Source organism: Mustela erminea, chromosome 2 (assembly GCF_009829155.1).
Source record: "Mustela erminea isolate mMusErm1 chromosome 2, mMusErm1.Pri, whole genome shotgun sequence".
Taxonomy (NCBI): Eukaryota; Metazoa; Chordata; class Mammalia; order Carnivora; family Mustelidae; genus Mustela; species Mustela erminea.
This window is the reverse complement of record NC_045615.1, coordinates 98,335,610-98,352,741: the sequence shown is the minus strand read 5'-3', so window position 1 is coordinate 98,352,741 and position 17,132 is coordinate 98,335,610. Positions and strand designations below refer to the sequence as shown.

The 17,132-nt window shown below is 41.8% G+C and overlaps 1 protein-coding gene across 1 annotated transcript in view; it reads left to right on the top strand.

Moving 5' to 3' along the window:
- Positions 1 to 17,132, top strand: part of POLN (DNA polymerase nu) — a 155,415-nt gene that overhangs the window by 70,269 nt on the left and 68,014 nt on the right. Inside the window, exons 13-15 of the mRNA XM_032333603.1 lie at positions 923 to 979; positions 1,881 to 1,934; positions 2,574 to 2,639. Coding sequence (XP_032189494.1) covers positions 923 to 979; positions 1,881 to 1,934; positions 2,574 to 2,639 — 177 coding nt within the window. The remainder of the gene's footprint in view (positions 1 to 922; positions 980 to 1,880; positions 1,935 to 2,573; positions 2,640 to 17,132) is intronic.

Sequence of the window (17,132 nt, the reverse complement as noted above, 5' to 3'; positions counted from 1 at the left end):
ACAGGAGTACAAGTAAATGAAATGCTGCTTCATACAACACCGATGAATGTTAAAACCACCATTTTGAACAAAAGCCTCACACAGTGTCTGTCCCCTTCCTTTGATACGAAGTTTGAAAGCTGGGAAAAGTGGCCTTCATTGTGGAGGTCAGTGTGGTGGTTACCTACAGGGGAGGGGCGGGACGCGCAGGGCATCTGGAGTGTTCTGTGTGCATGGCCTTACCCCAGCGTGTTCACTTTGTGGTAATTGAACAAATCATGTTCTTATGATCTTGAGTCATCCTGAATGTAATATTTTGGCCTTTTTTTTTTTTTTTAAGATTTTTTATTTATTTATTTTGACAGAGAGATAGAGATCACAAGTAGGCGGAGAGGCAGGCTCTCCTCTGAGCAGGGAGCCCGATGCGGGGCTGATCCCAGGACCCTGGAATCATGACCTGAGCGAAAGGCACCTGCTCAACTAACTGAGCCACCCAGGCGCCCCATATTTTGGCCTTTTAAAATTAGTTAAAATCCGTAATCCTATTCTGAGATTACCTCCCTGACATTATGCCCGGATAACTGTGATTGAAATGTTGGATGTTCCTAAACTCTTGAGTTACACATTTGGAGGTATTTTCTTAGTGTATTCTCCTGTATGGTATTTTGCATATCCTGCATTTGGATTCCATGAATTTAATCTTGGAAGCAATCTTATTCCAAGCCTGTGTTAAGGGCCTTTAGCTCCCATATGGACGGCAGTGATTTTATAAGGGATTTAGATTAAGACACTTGAAAACTACATTTATTATGAATCTTCACTTTGGAAAATATGGTCAATACGACCATTTATTACTAGGACTTTCTCCAGCTGAAAATAAGTGTTCAAAATGTTAAAATTAAATGAAGGAATTATATTGGTGACACTTATCCTCATTTTTCAGTTAAGTGCTCTGCAGGACCTTCATCCATTACCCAAGATAATTTTGGAATATAGACGGGTAAGTTTCCTTTGTGAGTGAGTGAGTTGGTGAGGGAGGGGGCCATCTGGCACCGGCCCTGAAAAAAGCCATCAGTCCATGATCATGGCGGTAGCGCTGGCAGTGTTCCAAGGGGGACAGAGCTCATTCAGGTGACTTGGTACCTGCACTGCTCTCATGCACCTCACTTGGCTGGAGCCACCGGGTCCCACAGGACGAGGATGGATGAAGGCGGGGAGGGGATGTGTTTTGTCATCAGGTGGCTTCGCTGTGGGCTAGACTCCACCAGCAGAGTTCAGAAGCCTCTTGAGGGCCTCCGCCCACTCCCCAGCCCTGGGCCTGGTGAGGTTCCCCGCTCCTCTCTCAGCATGGTGGTGCCCTTGTTCGCTGGTGCGCCCCCTTCTTCCTCAGCAGCCCGCACTTCCTCTGTCCATGCACCTGCATGTGTTCTCTGCTATTGGTGAGCCGTGGCCATAACTTGGGCCGCCGCCTGTACCATCAGTCTGCCATCCCCTGAACCTGCGGCCTGCTGCTCTCCTGAGGTATGGCAGCCGACAGGGCTTGGTCATGGCACCAAACAGCCTTCTCTTGAAGGGACGAAACGACTAGAGGAGAACTGAAGGCACCCTAGGGGACGCAGGAGGACAGGTACCCACAATGACGCACCATTTATCTCTGCAACATTTCTGTGAGAAGAATGATTCCAGAATTATTCCAGAAAATGGCATAGGGTGCCATCTTTCTCTGTGCATCATTGTTGTTTAATTCTGGGTCCCGCACCAGCCCGTTGCAGGGCCTCCTGAAGTCATCAGAGTGGACACGTGAGTGGCGCATGTCCAGCACTCTGTGAAACACGTCTGTGACGCTGGTTCCTGCTTGATGCTTAAACAAGAAAGTGATTACTTCTGTCTGTGTTACCTAGGTTCACAAGACCAAGTCAGCCTTTGTGGATGGATTACTAGCTTGCATGAGAAAGGTAATGGAGCTAAACGAGATCCTCTGCTCAGGAATGTGGTTTCCATGGGGCCTCAGAGACATATACAATTTCCTGAAATTTTAGTTAACAATGAAATCACCAAATATGCTTGAGCTGTGAGCTGTGATTTGTTATTAGCTGGTCTCTTTATAGCCTGACTTGGCATCATGCCTTCAGGCCTGGAGCTGCACATACGCGGGAGCCCTGGGGCTGCCCAGGCACTGTGACACCTGTCACCACACCTCTGCCCGCACCCAGTGCAGGGAAGCAGGAGGAGGAGGCTGCCAGCCGAGGCGTTCTGTCTGGGCCCCCGTGCAGGCTGCAGACCCCAACTTGGAGTCCATGTGGTGTCCCCACAGCACATGGCCCTCCTCTCCCCATGCTCAGGGGCTTGAAGGTACCCAAAGACCCACATGTCCTTTTGCTGCTTCTGCCCGGGGTGGAGGACCCTTCTTGTTGGCCAGCAGTTGGCTGATGCCCAGAGGCCTCTCAGGGTTGAGGGCTTTGGGCCAGCGGCTTGTGGACATCTGCAGGAGAGCAGTGAGTGCTGTGTGCTGTGAGCAGGGCCTGTGGGCCTGTGTATTCTTGACTTCACACGGCATTGCCCACACTGAAACTGATTCTTCCTAACTGACAAAGGGTTCCATTTCCTCTACGTGGAATCAGACGGGAACTGTGACTGGAAGACTTTCAACCCGGCACCCGGTAAGTTAGCACTCCTTGGCAGATGCCAGCTTCAGTGCCTCAGAGCTGACTTTCTGCCTATCTGTGGATTTGCCTTCTCTTTCTGAGAGCAGGCCCCATGTTGATGGGTGTGTTTTGCTCTGTTGACCCATTCAGCTGATCCTCATTTAGCACCTGCTATGTTTGGGGAACAGAGCGGGGGAACAAGACATGTGCTCCCTGCCTTCACAAAGTGTTGAGTTAGTAAGGGGTCCTTTCCATCCAGAGAGTCATGCGTGCTGGGGGTGAGGGCCCAAGGGACACCCTGTTCCCACTCCCCCTTGCTTATCTTCAAACTTGGACTGGACGGGAGGCTTCTGAGGTCCAAAAATGTGTTGAGATGTCTGATGCTCTGATGACCTCCTCCATTTCTTTGTTGTTGTTCCAGGCTGTCTCTGATGAAAAAAGTGTAATACCCTTGAATTTATGATGCAGCTCTAATAATACTCAAAGCAATTAGCTTTTAAATGGCTTTATATTTTTTAATTAAAGATGACTCATTACTGACTTTTCATTGCAGACCACTTCCTCAAGTATAGAAATGTAAACAAACAAATAAACAAAAACTAGTAAAAGTCTCCTATTATCCCACCATGCAGAATTAACTGTGGTTAGCATTTTGGCATCTATCTTTGTTGACTTTTTGCTAAGTACTCATATTTTTTTTTCTAAGTACTCATATTTATAAAATACTGTTTTTCTACCAAAATAAAACCCCACTTTAATTTTATACTTTTCGATTTCATTTATGATGTCTTGATATCATACATTAATACTGACTTGAATCTATATTTAGATTTAAACATTTGAATTATTTAAATATATGAGTTAAATACATTAATTATTTAAATATGCACTATAAAAATATATACATATGAGTATATATGTGACAAATTCAAGTACTTTGGATATATGTAGAATAAAACATTTCAATGCCCTTTCCTTCCCCTCACAACATGTCTGTCTACCCCATGGGTCCCCTGTCATGGGTCTGGACTGCATCTCTCCAGCCTTTACCTGACCTTTACGCGTGTGGGTATCCAGTGCTCACGACAGGGGGTGGTGCGGAGCTGGGCAGACTCACACATGGCAGGAGCTGCAGCCCTGCTCAGGGCCCTATGTTCTCTGGACTTTTCACCCATCTTAGCAAGGTCTTTCTTTGGATGCCCCACTTTAGAGACCTCTTCTGTGGTCTGTATTGGCTTACCATGAGCAGGACTAACACTGGTGCCTCTTCTGAAGGCAGGTGCCTGCTGCACCCTTTCTCTTAGCTGCTGCTGCTTTTCATCAAAGAGTAATTCCGGAGTTCTACTGCGAAAGTGCCCCCTTTGTGAGGTCCTTGCTGGTGCCTATACGGGGTTGTAAGTTTGTATTTTCTATCTCATTTCCAGATTAATATCTTGCTGTGTTTTATCCTCTTCCAGAAATCTCCAGTACCTCTGGTTTACGGGTAGCACTCCTCTGTTTTATGGGTAGCACTTTTTAGTGACATTCTTGTTTTATTTATTTATTTTCTATCATTTCAAATGAATTTTTGGAAGGAGAAGGTATAAACATAATGCATGCATTTTGCCACTACCTTCCACTTGAAGTCCACATCTTCATTTTTAACAGCTGCTTTATACTCACCTTGATGACTGGCCCTGGTGATGGTCATTTAGATTGTTTTCAGTTGTACTTATTTTATACAGAGATGCCACAAACATACCTGTATGTATATTTTTGGAACATTTTTCTAATGATGTCTATAGGATTCCTAAAGATGGAATTCCTGAGTCAAAGAATATGTGTATTTTTAGGGCTTTACGTTATGAGTTGTGTTTCTTACCTTCTTTGTTAGTGGGAGCATTTTCTTTCCAACTGTGTCCATCCTGAGTGGAAGTAGAAGCCCCCATGTGGTCATTTTCATCCACCTAAAACCCTCATTCTTTGTGTTCTCTTAGCATTGAGCACTTCATTGTTCAGTATTTGCTTTATCAAAACTCAGTCTAGTGCCATCCTAGATGTTCCCTGTACTTGCCTGATGGTCACTACACGGGGTTTAACTGCCTCTTGACCTCTGTTTACCCCACTACATTGTATGTTCCATGAGAACGGGGACTTTTTTACCTCTTTTGTTGACTTACCCCCCAGACCTGGCTCTGTACCTGGAACCCACCTGGTAGGCACCAAGTACTTACTGAGTGAGAACCTGTCAAGTGAGCCACTCTTGAGTTGCCCTCCTATGTCTCAAAGTCACATGGTATGGGATCATCATTGGGATTGCAGGTGTTAACAGTGTAGGCCCAGCCTCTTCCTTGAGCAGGACAGTCATGTTCTCCACCCTAGCTGGGAGCTGGTCAAGAACCTCAATTCTCCTCTTCCCTTGACTTGGATGTTTTAGGGTTCATGCCTGTCCATCTTTGTTTTGTGTGTCTCTCTTGGACCCATCATATTTTTACGAAGGCCTGCTTCTGAGCAGGGGCAGAGGACCTCTCTGTTCCCTCGCACTTGCCAGGAGCCACGTTCTCACCGTATCTTCATCTCCTAATACTTTCTTGTTGGTCGTGGCTTCAGATGCCCCTCCAGAAACATTCTGTGTCAACAGGCTAGTTTTTGTCACTGTCCTCATGTCCCCAGAGTGCTGCTTGCACTGAGTGGTTCTGGGTCTGAATTCACCCACGTTTCATAATTCAAAATATCTGACCTCACCCATTGTATTGTTACAAATTCTTTAATATCCTGGCTCTTCGGTCTTCTTCTAGGTTAGTTTTTTAAAGTTCCTAAAATGTTACAGCTTTAAAATATATTGTTTGGGCGTCTAGAGATCCATGTATGATTTAGCTTTGGCTCCTTAGTGAGTGCTCTTCCTCCTAGTTTCTTCATTTTCCTAATTCTGTGTCTGTTATCTTGTTAGCATGTTTGCACTAGCTTTTTTGGTATCTAACTGAGTTGGAGACAAGTTAAGATTTTTTTATATAATGGTGAACGCTTTGATGTAATTTGTGATTCCCCTCATGATTTTCCTTGCCTTAAGGCTATTCTTTTTACCTCTGTTTAGATCCCTTTTCTGCCCCTTGATCCCTGAACACATCTTCCTGCAGCCTGACCTTCTTGGCCTGATCATTGCCTGCTCTTCTGGCAGCAGCTCAGGGAATATGTCCATCAGGAAGCATAATCTGACAGCCTCCCCCAACCCAAAGCTCAGCAAGAGGCCCCTCTCCCTGTGAAAAAGGCATGGCACCAATATAATGAACACATGTGTGTCCATCATTCATTCTAAGAGCTTAAATGTTACTTGGGTGCATTTAAAGCTCCTGTTCTGCTCTTTTCCCAAGTTGGTTGGTTTCTTTCTTTCTTTCTTTTTAAAGATTTTATTTATCCATTTGACAGAGATCACAAGTAGGCAGAGAGGCAGGCAGAGGGGGCGGGGAAGCAGGCTCCCTGCTGAGCAGAAAGCCCTATGTGGGGCTCCATCACAGGACCCTGGGATTATGACCTGAGCTAAAGGCAGAGGCTTTAACCCACTGAGCCACCCAGGTGCCCCCGGTTTCTTTCTACCTTAAAGTTAATGTTTGTCATCCTGTCCAGTCTGTACTACAAATAGACACACGTGTGTGTGCACACACATACACACACTTAAATAGATGGATGTATATGTACATATGTGTGTGCATATATATCTCTAAATTGTATTTTTTTTACTGTTTTTAAACTTTATATAAATGGTATCAATTCATACTCATATAAGTTGCTGTTTTCTTTTTTCTCTTTTTTTTCAAATATTTTATTTGAGAAAGAGCAGGCGCAGGGGGGAGGGGCAGAGGGAGAGGGAGAAACAGGGAGAGAGCTGAACAGGGAGCCTGGCGCAGGGCTGGATCCCAGGATCCTGAGATCACAATCTGAATGGAAGGCAGATGCTTAACCAACTGAGTCAGCCTAGTGCCCTATAGCTTGCTGTTCTCATTCAATGATATGTTTTTGAGATTTATCCACACTGGCCGAAGTAGCACTAGTCCATTTATCTGGACTACTATATAGTATTTCATTGTATAAACATACTAGATGTTTTCCAGATTTCCACTATTAGAAACAACACTGCAAGAATTAAAAATAATGCTGTGATATATATTCTTAGACACATGCCAGGGTTTCCCCTCCTGGTTACTCGTGTTGCCTGGCCAGAGGGCATGCTGGGTGCTGCTTTCCTGACATCACCTGGCACTCTCCAGGGGGTGGAAAGGCACCCACCCCCCACCTGCAGCTTTGGAGAGAGCTCCGTGCTGTTCTACAATGTCTGCTGCTCTTGATGTTTCCACACGTTCTAGTCTTTGCCGCTTGGATGCATGTGAATTAGTCTTTATTGTGGTTTAAGATTCAGGTTTCTTTGCAGTTTCTTCAGTGACTTGCTTATTTCTTTTGCCCATTTTCAATTTAACAGTTTGTCTTTCCTTATTAATTTGTAAAATTTCCTTATATTTTATGGATACTAGTCTTTCATTTACTTACATAAATATCTTCTCTTAGTCTGTGTTGGATGTTTTTATGTTGTGTTTGATGAAGTTGAATCACAGGTGTTTTCTGTGTTAATATCAACTTCATACTCTTTTCTTTATGGTTTTAATGCTTTGTGTCTTTTAAAGAACTTTTTTTTTTTTTTTTTAAACACAGAGATCCTCATGATACTCTAATTCTCTTTTAATTGTTTTAGGGACTTGCTTTTTACATTGGGTCTGCAGTCCCTCTGGAATTTGCATTTATACAGGTGAAAGGGAGAGATCCCATTATGTTCCCATCTGAATAACTGCTTGTTATAACTCTGGTTACAGTAAGCTGTTGGAATAACTTACAGTAATTTGCAATGCCTTTATCCTTGAATTTTGATAGATGCTGGGTCTGTTTTTAGCCTCTCAGTTTTGTGCCCTTGGTCCATTTGTCTATTCTTTTTTTTTTTTTAAGATTTTATTTATTTATTTGAGACATCACAAGTAGGCAGAGAGGCAGGCAGAGAGAGAGAGGGAAGCAGGCTCTCCACTGAGTAGAGCCCAATGTGGGGCTCGATTCCAGGACCCTGAGATCATGTCCTGAGCCTAAGGCAGAGGCTTAACCCACTGAGCCACCCAGGCGCCCCCATTTGTCTATTCTTACATGATTTTAATTTAAGATAGTTTCACTGGAAATGTTCATCCCCAGATTATCCTCAGCTTAACCTACAATATCACTTACTCCCTTGCTGTAGTGTTTGCCTTCCTTCTGCTATACACTCTTCGAGTTGTCTCAACATTTTATCCCAGAAATGAGCTCAGTGTCTACCATATGATGGGTGGTCACAAAATGTTTTTGAAATAATGAATAAAATTAATCACCACACTAAGTCTAATTACCCTCTGTCGTGACCCCCTTAACTTAGTTCATCTACTCCCCAGTTGCCTTACCCCTCTGATAATCATCAACCTGTTCTCTGTATCTATGAGTTTAATTTTCTTTTGTTTGTTCTTTTGTTTTATTTTTAGGTTCCATAGATAAGTGAAATCATATGGTATTTGTCTTTCTCTGACTTATTTCACTTAACATAATGCCCTCAGGATTCATCCATGTTGTCACAAATGGCGAGAGCTCCTTCTTTTTATGGCTAACATTCCATAATAAATACATACCATATCTTCTAAATCCATTCGTCCATCAATGGACACTTGGACTGCTTCCATATCTTAGCTATTGTAAATAATGCTACAATAAACATAGGGATGTATGTGTCTTTTCAAGTTCATGCTTTTGTTTTCTTCAGGCAAATACCCAGTAGTAGAATTGCTGCATTATATGATAATTCTATTTTTATATCTTTGGGGAGTCTCTACCATGTTTCCACAGTGGCTGCACCAATTTCCGTTCCTATTAACAGTGTACAAGGTCTTCCTTTTCTCCACATATTTGCCAACACTTGTTGTTTCTTGTCTTTCTGATAATAGCCATACCGACAGGTATGAGATAATATCTCTTCATGGTTTTGATTTGCATTTCCCTGATAATGAGTGATGTTGAGCATCATTTCATGTGCCTGTTGACCATCTGCATATCTTCTTCAGAAAAACACCTATTCAGGTCCTCTGCTCATTTTTTAATCAGATTTTTTTTTCTTTTCTTTTTTTTTTTTTTTGCTATTGAGTTGTCTGAATTCCTTATATATTTTGGATATTAATGCCTTACAGGATATATGATTTATAATTTTTTCCCATTCAATAGGTTGCCTTTTTTTCCTCCCTCTGCAGAAGTGTTTTTTTTTTTTTTTTTTTTCTTAGTTAAATCTACTCCCACTTGTTTACTTTTGCTTTTGGGGTCAGATCAATGCTAAGACTGATGTCAAGAAGCTTACCACCTATGTTTTCTTTGAGGATTTTTATGCTTTTGGGTCTTGGATTCAAGTCTTTAATCCATTTTGTGTTAATTTTTTTTACATGGTGTAAGATAGTGGTCTAGATTCATTCCTTTGAATGTATCTGTCCAGGTTCCTCAACAACATTTACCAGAGAGACTGTCTTCTCCCTATTGGATATTCTTGCCTCTTTTGTTGTAGATTTATTGGCCATATAATCATAGCTTTATTTCTGGGCTCTCTATTCAGTTCTATTGGCCTATGTGTCTATTTTAATGCCAATTTATACTAATATTTTAAAAAGATTTTTGTGTATATACTCATGAGAAATATAGATCTGTTTTTATCTGGTTTGGATACCAGGATAACACTAGTTTCACAAAATAGGAAATATTCCTTCTCTTGCATTTTCTGGAAGATATCATGTGAAATTTGTGTTAATTCTTTAAATAGGTATGCCTGGGTGGCTCGGTCCATAGCGTATGTGTCTCTTGATCTCAGGGTGGTAACTTCAAGCCCCACATTGGGTATAGAGATTACTTAAAAATAAAATCTTAAAAAAAGATCTTCCTTAAATTTGGTAGAATTTGCTAATAAAATTGTCTGGGCCTGGAGGTTTCTTGTTGGAGAGTTTTAAAAATCACGTGTTCGATTTTACCAACATATAGGGTTATTCATATTATCTTGTTTCATACTGGGTAAATTTTGTTTGATTGTATTTTTTGAAAAAATAGTCCATTTTGCCTTATTTGTGAAATTGTTGTGCATATAGTTGTTTGTAGCATTCCCTTAACCTTTTGATGTCTGCAGGATCTATAGTGATGTCCCCTATTTCGTTCCTGATACTAGTAATTTGTGTCTTCTCTCTTTTTTCTTTGTCCGTCTAGACAGAGTTTTATCAGTGTTATTGATCTTTTTCAATGAACAGCTATTTTTTTCAGTGGGTTTTCTCTGTTTTCAATTTTATTGATTTCTGTTCTTTTTTTTTTTTTTTTTTTTTTTTTTTTTTTTTTTTTTTTTTTTTTTTAAAGATTTTATTTATTTATCAGAGAGAGAGGGAGAGAGCGAGCACAGGCAGACAGAATGGCAGGCAGAGGTAGAGGGAGAAGCAGGCTCCCTGCTGAGCAAGGAGCCCGATGTGGGACTCGATCCCAGGACGCTGGGATCATGACCTGAGCCGAAGGCAGCTGCTTAACCAACTGAGCCACCCAGGCGTCCCTTGATTTCTGTTCTTTATTCTTTTCTTTCTTCTGCTTGATTTGGGTTTATTTTTCTTTACTTTGGTAGGTTCTCAAGGTGCAATTTTAGATTTATTCTTTAAGATTTTTCCTTTTTTCTCATGTGTACATTTTTTGTGCTATAAAATTTCATTCTTCCCCATAGTTCTAACTATATCCCACAAATGTTGATATGTTGTATTTTGTCAAAGAAAAATTGCACCAGAGAGAGTTGAACAGGCAAGGAAGTGCTTATTCAAGATTATTGCAATAGGGAAGAGAGATCGAATTCAACTCCAAATACAGCAAGGGCACCGAATTTACGGCCAGTAGGGATGTGGACAGAGTCACTGGGTAGAAAATTACTAGGAGGAATTTGTCCAGGTATGAAGGGTGGGGGGAATTCATGCTAATTCACTTGCTAAACTCAGCCACAGTGCTTTTCTGTGGTATTTGACTAGAGTAGGTTTTCTGTCTTGCTGGGCTGTCCCCTTCCTGTCCTTTGGCTCAAGAGAGCAGCCTCCTCCCCTCCCTTGCCACCTTGAGATGGAGGAGCATGTGTGGAGGGTCAGCAATTAGTGCTTTTCCCCATGTGTCTACACCGGGTGATTAAGTTACTGCTTATCCGAGTATTCATCCAAATACGTCCAGTGGCAAACAACAGAAAATCAAACCCAAACTGATCTAAACTATCAAGGTATTTCTCAGCTTACCTAATTTAGAAGTCCAAGCTTCAGGCAAGATTTGATCTGGCAGTCTAACTTATACAGCAGGTCCAGCTTCTGTCCCCCATTTCTAGCTTCTCTTCCTCAGCATCCCAGCAGGTCTTGGCAAAAACTACGTAGTTTTTTTTTGCTCCGTACTCCGAACACATCTCTCCATGTCAATTCCATAGAAGGAGAAGGAAGCATCTTTTGCAGATGCCCTCAGCAAGCATCTCCTTGCATCTTTCAGACATAGCCTAAGCCACCCTTAAACTAGTCACCGTGGCCACAAGATAGCCTCTGCTGGCTGGCTTAAAGGTGGGGGTCCTTAACAACAATTTGAGTGTCTTTTTCTAAGGAAGAAGGAAAAGAATACTCATGGCCCCAGTAGTCAGTGTCTCCACATGTGACAAGATTATGGTTTTTTTCTAGCGATCAGCACATATGAGAAGTATTGTTCTAACAGGAAATGTTCTGTTCTGTTTTCAGTGTGCCCACCATTCTTCAGTTGTTACTCCTTAAAGATTCTTAGAAAATTTGCCTTCGGGCTCAGGCAGCACCATCCAATAAAGAGTCTTGTTTTCCAGATACAATATTTAAGCCCTATTTCATCATTACCTATATACATGTTATAGTTAATTTGAACTAATTCTATTCAGGGTCTTTATATTGTTGGCATGTGATTTTGCTGCTTATCTGATGAGGATCTCTCCTATAATATCATTGTGCTATCAAATTATTTATTATCAAGATTTTCATAAGTCATGTAACTATTGCTAACTCTACACCACTATTTAAAACCCAAATAAGATGTTTTTACCTGTATACTTTGTTATTTCAAGGATTAAATATTTTCCAATTTCTATGTAGAATAAAAGGAGCATTCCCCTCATTCTCCAAGGATCACTTCACAGTGGGAGCCCCTGGGTGGTGCAGTTGGTTGAGCTTGTGACTCTCGGTTTTGGCTCAGGTCATGATATCAGAGTCATGAGATTGAGCCCCACATCAGGCTCTGTGCTCAGCACAGAGTCTGCTTAAGTTTCTCTCACTCTCGTCCTCTGCCCTCTGTTCTCTCTAAAATAAATAAATAAATCTTAAAAAAAAAAAGCTACAGTGATTTCATCCTTTTATGCCAGATATGCCTTAGTTTCCCTGGTGGCTCGGGTGGGAGGCCTGGTTTTCTAGCCCCATCGCCAGGTCCTGTGGAATGTTGCTCCTGGACATTGCTCTCCACTACCCTTCTCATCCCACTCACCTTGGCTGTCTTTGCGGGCCCTCCCATTCTCCTGCCCAGCAGCCAGACAGCCTCACAGGCCAGCCACATTCTCTTCTCCGTACCTCATGTCCAGGGCTCTTGGTGTTCTGACCCCTGCCTCCCTCTCCCAATCTCCTCCTACTGCCCATTCATTCATTCAGCAGTTCACTGAGCACTTCTTACATGTCAGGCTGTTCAAGGTGTTTCTGCTGAATGCATCACAATCACTGACCTTGGGGAGTCTGGGGACTGGAGGGAACGAGCAGACGGCAAAAATACTGAATAAATCCTAATATGAAAGACGATAAAATGTTGTGGAAAATACAGAAGTGCAGGGGCAAGGATCAAAAGCACAGGGAAGACATTGCTCATGAGGGGAGACAGAGAGGCAGTGATGGAGGAGGTGGGGACCTAATTAAAGCTCTCAGGTGAAGGAGTGGGCTACCTGGGACCATAGAGGTGTGGGGAGGTGCAGCTGAGCCCCTCACTCAGCCCCCAGTGCCACACAAGGTGGGCTTCATGCTCTTGGGGCTGCAGATCAGGCCAAGTGCAGGAGTATTAGCTCAGTGTGAACTGCTCTCTTGGGTATGTCTTTGTGGCCCTTACCCTGTTCTCTTCACCAATTGTCCTTTCTATGGTTTTGCTGCCGTGGCTTTTACTTGTCTTGTTTTCCCTCATATTCTTAAGAAAAATGATTTCAGGAATTATCTGGCACCGTTTGACAGAACTCCAGAGGCAGCTGAACACTGGTTTGGGGTAGACCTGATTTCAAATTCCAGCTCAATTGCTAAGAGTATAACTCTAGCTAGAAACTTCAATTTTCCCATCCATAAAATGATAAAAATAATGTCTTCTTTGCAAGATTATTGGGAAGATTATTTCCTTTTCATTTCATTCATTCAACTAATAGGAAAGGTCATATGTGCTGAGGACCCAGGGGTGATACCACAGACATGGCCTTGCCCTCAGGAGGCCACATCCTGCTGGAGCACAAGTTTGTTCCTTTGTTCCTGACAGCCCATTAGAGGCACTCATGTGGTGCTTGGAAGCTGCTGCTGCTGTCACACAGAGATCAGGACAAGGGAAGCCAGCTGTGACCCTCATTGTGATTATCACTGCCATTTGGCCTCATTCTAGAGGCTCCAAGGATGTATACTAGAGACAGGTCTGCCATCATTGTTGCTATATTTCTGCTGCCTCCTTGTAGTGAACCCAGAGTTTGGACCCTTTGTCCACACTGCAGAGGACTGCTGGTGGCCATCTCCAGGCCCACATAGTACATGAACAGGAGGGCCATTGGACAACAGACCTCTTGGCTGCAACTGCCTTCCCTCCTAGTGAAAACTGTTCCTTGCTTGGCATTTTCACTTACGACTACTGACATTTTAACAAATGCCAAATTGTAGGCTTAAAATGTCACCTCTGCACCTTGCCATTTGCTGAATGTGAAATAAAGGCTGTTAACTTTTAATTTTTCTGGATTAGTGCTCTTACTTTTTTTAAGCACAACAAAGTTCACCAGGAAAACAAATGCTAAGTGTGGGCCCAGTTTTTATTGCTAGCACTTTTTCTCCACACCCATAATGGGGGCCAAAGTTGTTGATGGAAGCTGAGAAAAGAGAATCAGGTACAAAGCACAGGGTGTTTCCTGTAGGGTCTCAGTGTCCCAGAGAATCTGGCTGTGTTTATTTATGCAGAGGGATTGGAAGTAGTTCTCATTCCACTTGTGATCTGTACATTAAAGAAAAATTTGTAACCTAGAGGAGAATAAAGTCCCAAATTATTTTTACTTATTATCGTTTGGGAAATTTAAAACAGTCACTCTGACGTATGGTCCTGTTGCTTTGTGCTCACTCTGCATTCTGCTTGACGGTGCTCAAAAGACTTATGGGCCTGGTCCAGACTACTGCAAATTAGGGGGGCCCAGGAGATTAAAATTTTCACTGCGTGTTTATTCAACATAGTACTGGAAGTCCCTGCTGCAGCAATCAGACAAGAAAAAGAAATAAAAAGCAACCAAATTGATAAGGAAGAAGTAAAACTTTCATTATTTGTAGATGACATGATACTACATATAGAAAACCCTAAAGATTCCAACATAAAACTATTAGGACTGATGACTGAACTCAACGAAGTTGCAGGATCAAAAATTAACATATAGAAACCTGTTGCAAGAAAGAAAGAAAGAAAGAAACCTGTTGAATTTCTATATACTGATAACCAAGTAGCAGAAAGAGAAAATTTAAAAACAATCTCATTTACAATTGCACACCCCAAAAAAGAAATACCTAGGAATAAACTTAACCAGGAAAGTGAAAGACTTGTACTCTGAAAACTATATAACATTGATGAAAGAAGTTGGAGAAGACACAAATAAATGGAAAGATGTACTATGCTCATGGATTGGAAGAATTAATATTGTTAAAATGCCCATACTACACAGCAATCTACAAATTCAGTGCAATTCCTAACAAAATACCAATAACATTTTCCACAGAACTAAAACACATGATACCCAAATTTGTATGGAACCATTGAAGACCGCAAATAGCCAAAGCATTCTTGAGAAAGAAGAACAAAGCTGAAGGTATCACAATTCCAGATCTCAAGATATATTACAAAGCTATTGCAATCAAGACAGCATGGTACTGGTATAGAAATAGACACATAGATCAAGGGAACAGAATAGAGAGCCCAGAGATAAACCCACATTTACGTAGTTGATTAATCTACGACAAAGGGAGCAAGAATAGCCAATGGGGGGAAGTCTCTTCAATAAATGGTGCTGGGAAGACAGACAGATACTACATGTGAAAGACTGAAACTGGACCACAAAATCAAATGGGTTAAAGACCTAGACGTGATACCTGAAAGTATAAAAATCCTAGAAGAAAACATAGGCAGTAATCTCTTTGATATCCACTGTTGCCACATTTTTCTAGATATGTCTCCTGAGACAAGGGAAACAAAATTAAACTATTGGGATTCCTCCGAAATAAAAAGCTTCTGCCCAGCAAAGGAAATCATCAACAAAATGGAAAAGCAATTTAGTGAATGGAAAGAGGAAATAATATATCCAATAAAGTGATAATAGCTGAAATATATAAGGAACTTACACAACTCAATGCCCCCCTCAAAAAAACAGTCCAACAAAAAATGGACAGAGAACCAAACTGACATTTTTCCAAAGAAGACATACAAATCACCAACTTGAAAAGATGCTCAACATCCCTCATCATCGGGGAAATACAAATCAAAACCACAATCAGATACTGCCTCACACCTGTCAGAATAGATAAAATAAAAAAGATAAGAAAAAAGTGTTGATGAGGATGCTAAGATAAAAGATCCCTCAAGCACTGTTGATAGGAGTGTAAATTGGTGCAGCCACTGTGGAAAACAGCATGGAGTTTCCTCAAAAAATTAAAACTAGGAATACCATATGATCCGGTAATTCTACTGGATATTTACCCAAAGAAAATGAAAATGCTAATTTGAAAAGACACGTGCACCCCTGTCTTCATTTTAGCATGATTTACAAAATAGCCAAGATATGGAAGCAACCCAAGTATCCATCGACAGATGAATGGATAGAGAAGACATGGTCTTGTATACAATGGAGTATCACTCATCCATAGAAAAGAATGAGATCCTACCATTTGCAACAATGTGGTTGGACCTTGAGGTTATTAAACTAAGTGAAATAAGTCAGACAGAGACAGATACTATATGATTTCACTTATATGTGGAATCTAAAAAACCAAACAAACCTGCCCCCAAAAAACCCACTCTTAAATAGAGGTAACAAATTGGTGGGGAGATGCATGAAATAGATGAAGGGAATTGCGAGTACAAACCCACAGTTATAAAATAAGTCATGCAGATGAAAAGTACAACATGGGGATTATTAATGTCTGGTGACAGATGGGGACTACACTGGTCATGATGAGCACTGGATAATATATGGAATTGTTGAATCACTTTGTTGCACACTTGAAACTAATATAACATTGTATGTTAATCACATACAATTTGACCACTGAGTGGTCAACATGAGGGGACTAGCTGATGTCAAACACCAGTGACTGACCCTAAAAAGCCACGTATGCCAATAATACTGCTTTCACACCATAACATTCAGATTTTCTCCTCTCATGTCAGTGAGAGGGCTAGCCCCTCCCTTGAGGAGATTAATGGGGGTCCAACCCCACCTGACAGCATTATATCTGCAGATGGTTTGCCATTTCTTTCTTCTTCCTCAGAAAGGCACAGCTCCTCCTCATAGTAAAATCTGGTTTTGGTGTTGGACAGCATCCATTTGCTAAGTCATGTCTGACTTGCACGCCACCATGGGCATGTCACAGCCATGCTTCCGTCTATATCCCAGTGTGCTGGGTGCTGCCACCAGGCTTTGCCACAGTCAGAAGGTTGCTGAATGGGATCTGACTTCTTCCCAGATGTCTCGGGCTCTTGTTAGCTGTCACACAGCCCCCACAGTCACTTTATTTCACCCTTGGTCTTTAGGGATAACTCACATGCGTGTACATTCGTGACTCCCCTTGACAGACACAGACAGAAAGGTGTGAGCTTTCATGTGTGCATGAGGCTTTAGGGACAGGACTGCCCAATTGTTATTTTCATTACAGAGGCCAGCACAGAAGCTCTGTGACATTTCCTGTGCACAGCTGTGAACAGGAAGCCATGTACATGAGCAGACAAAGACCTGCCTGGTACACAGTGCAGCACAGCAATGGGGAAGTCACTATCCATGAAGAGCTTGGCATGGGCCAACATCCTTCTCAGGATTCTGTTCTGTGAAAGAACCTATTTAACAAAGCAGGCGTTTTTTAAGTTAGGTAATTAGTGAAGCTTCTATTATCCTGTTATTTTTTATATTTTAAAACATAAAAATTGGCATTTAATTATTAAAATTTCTTTCATATTCAT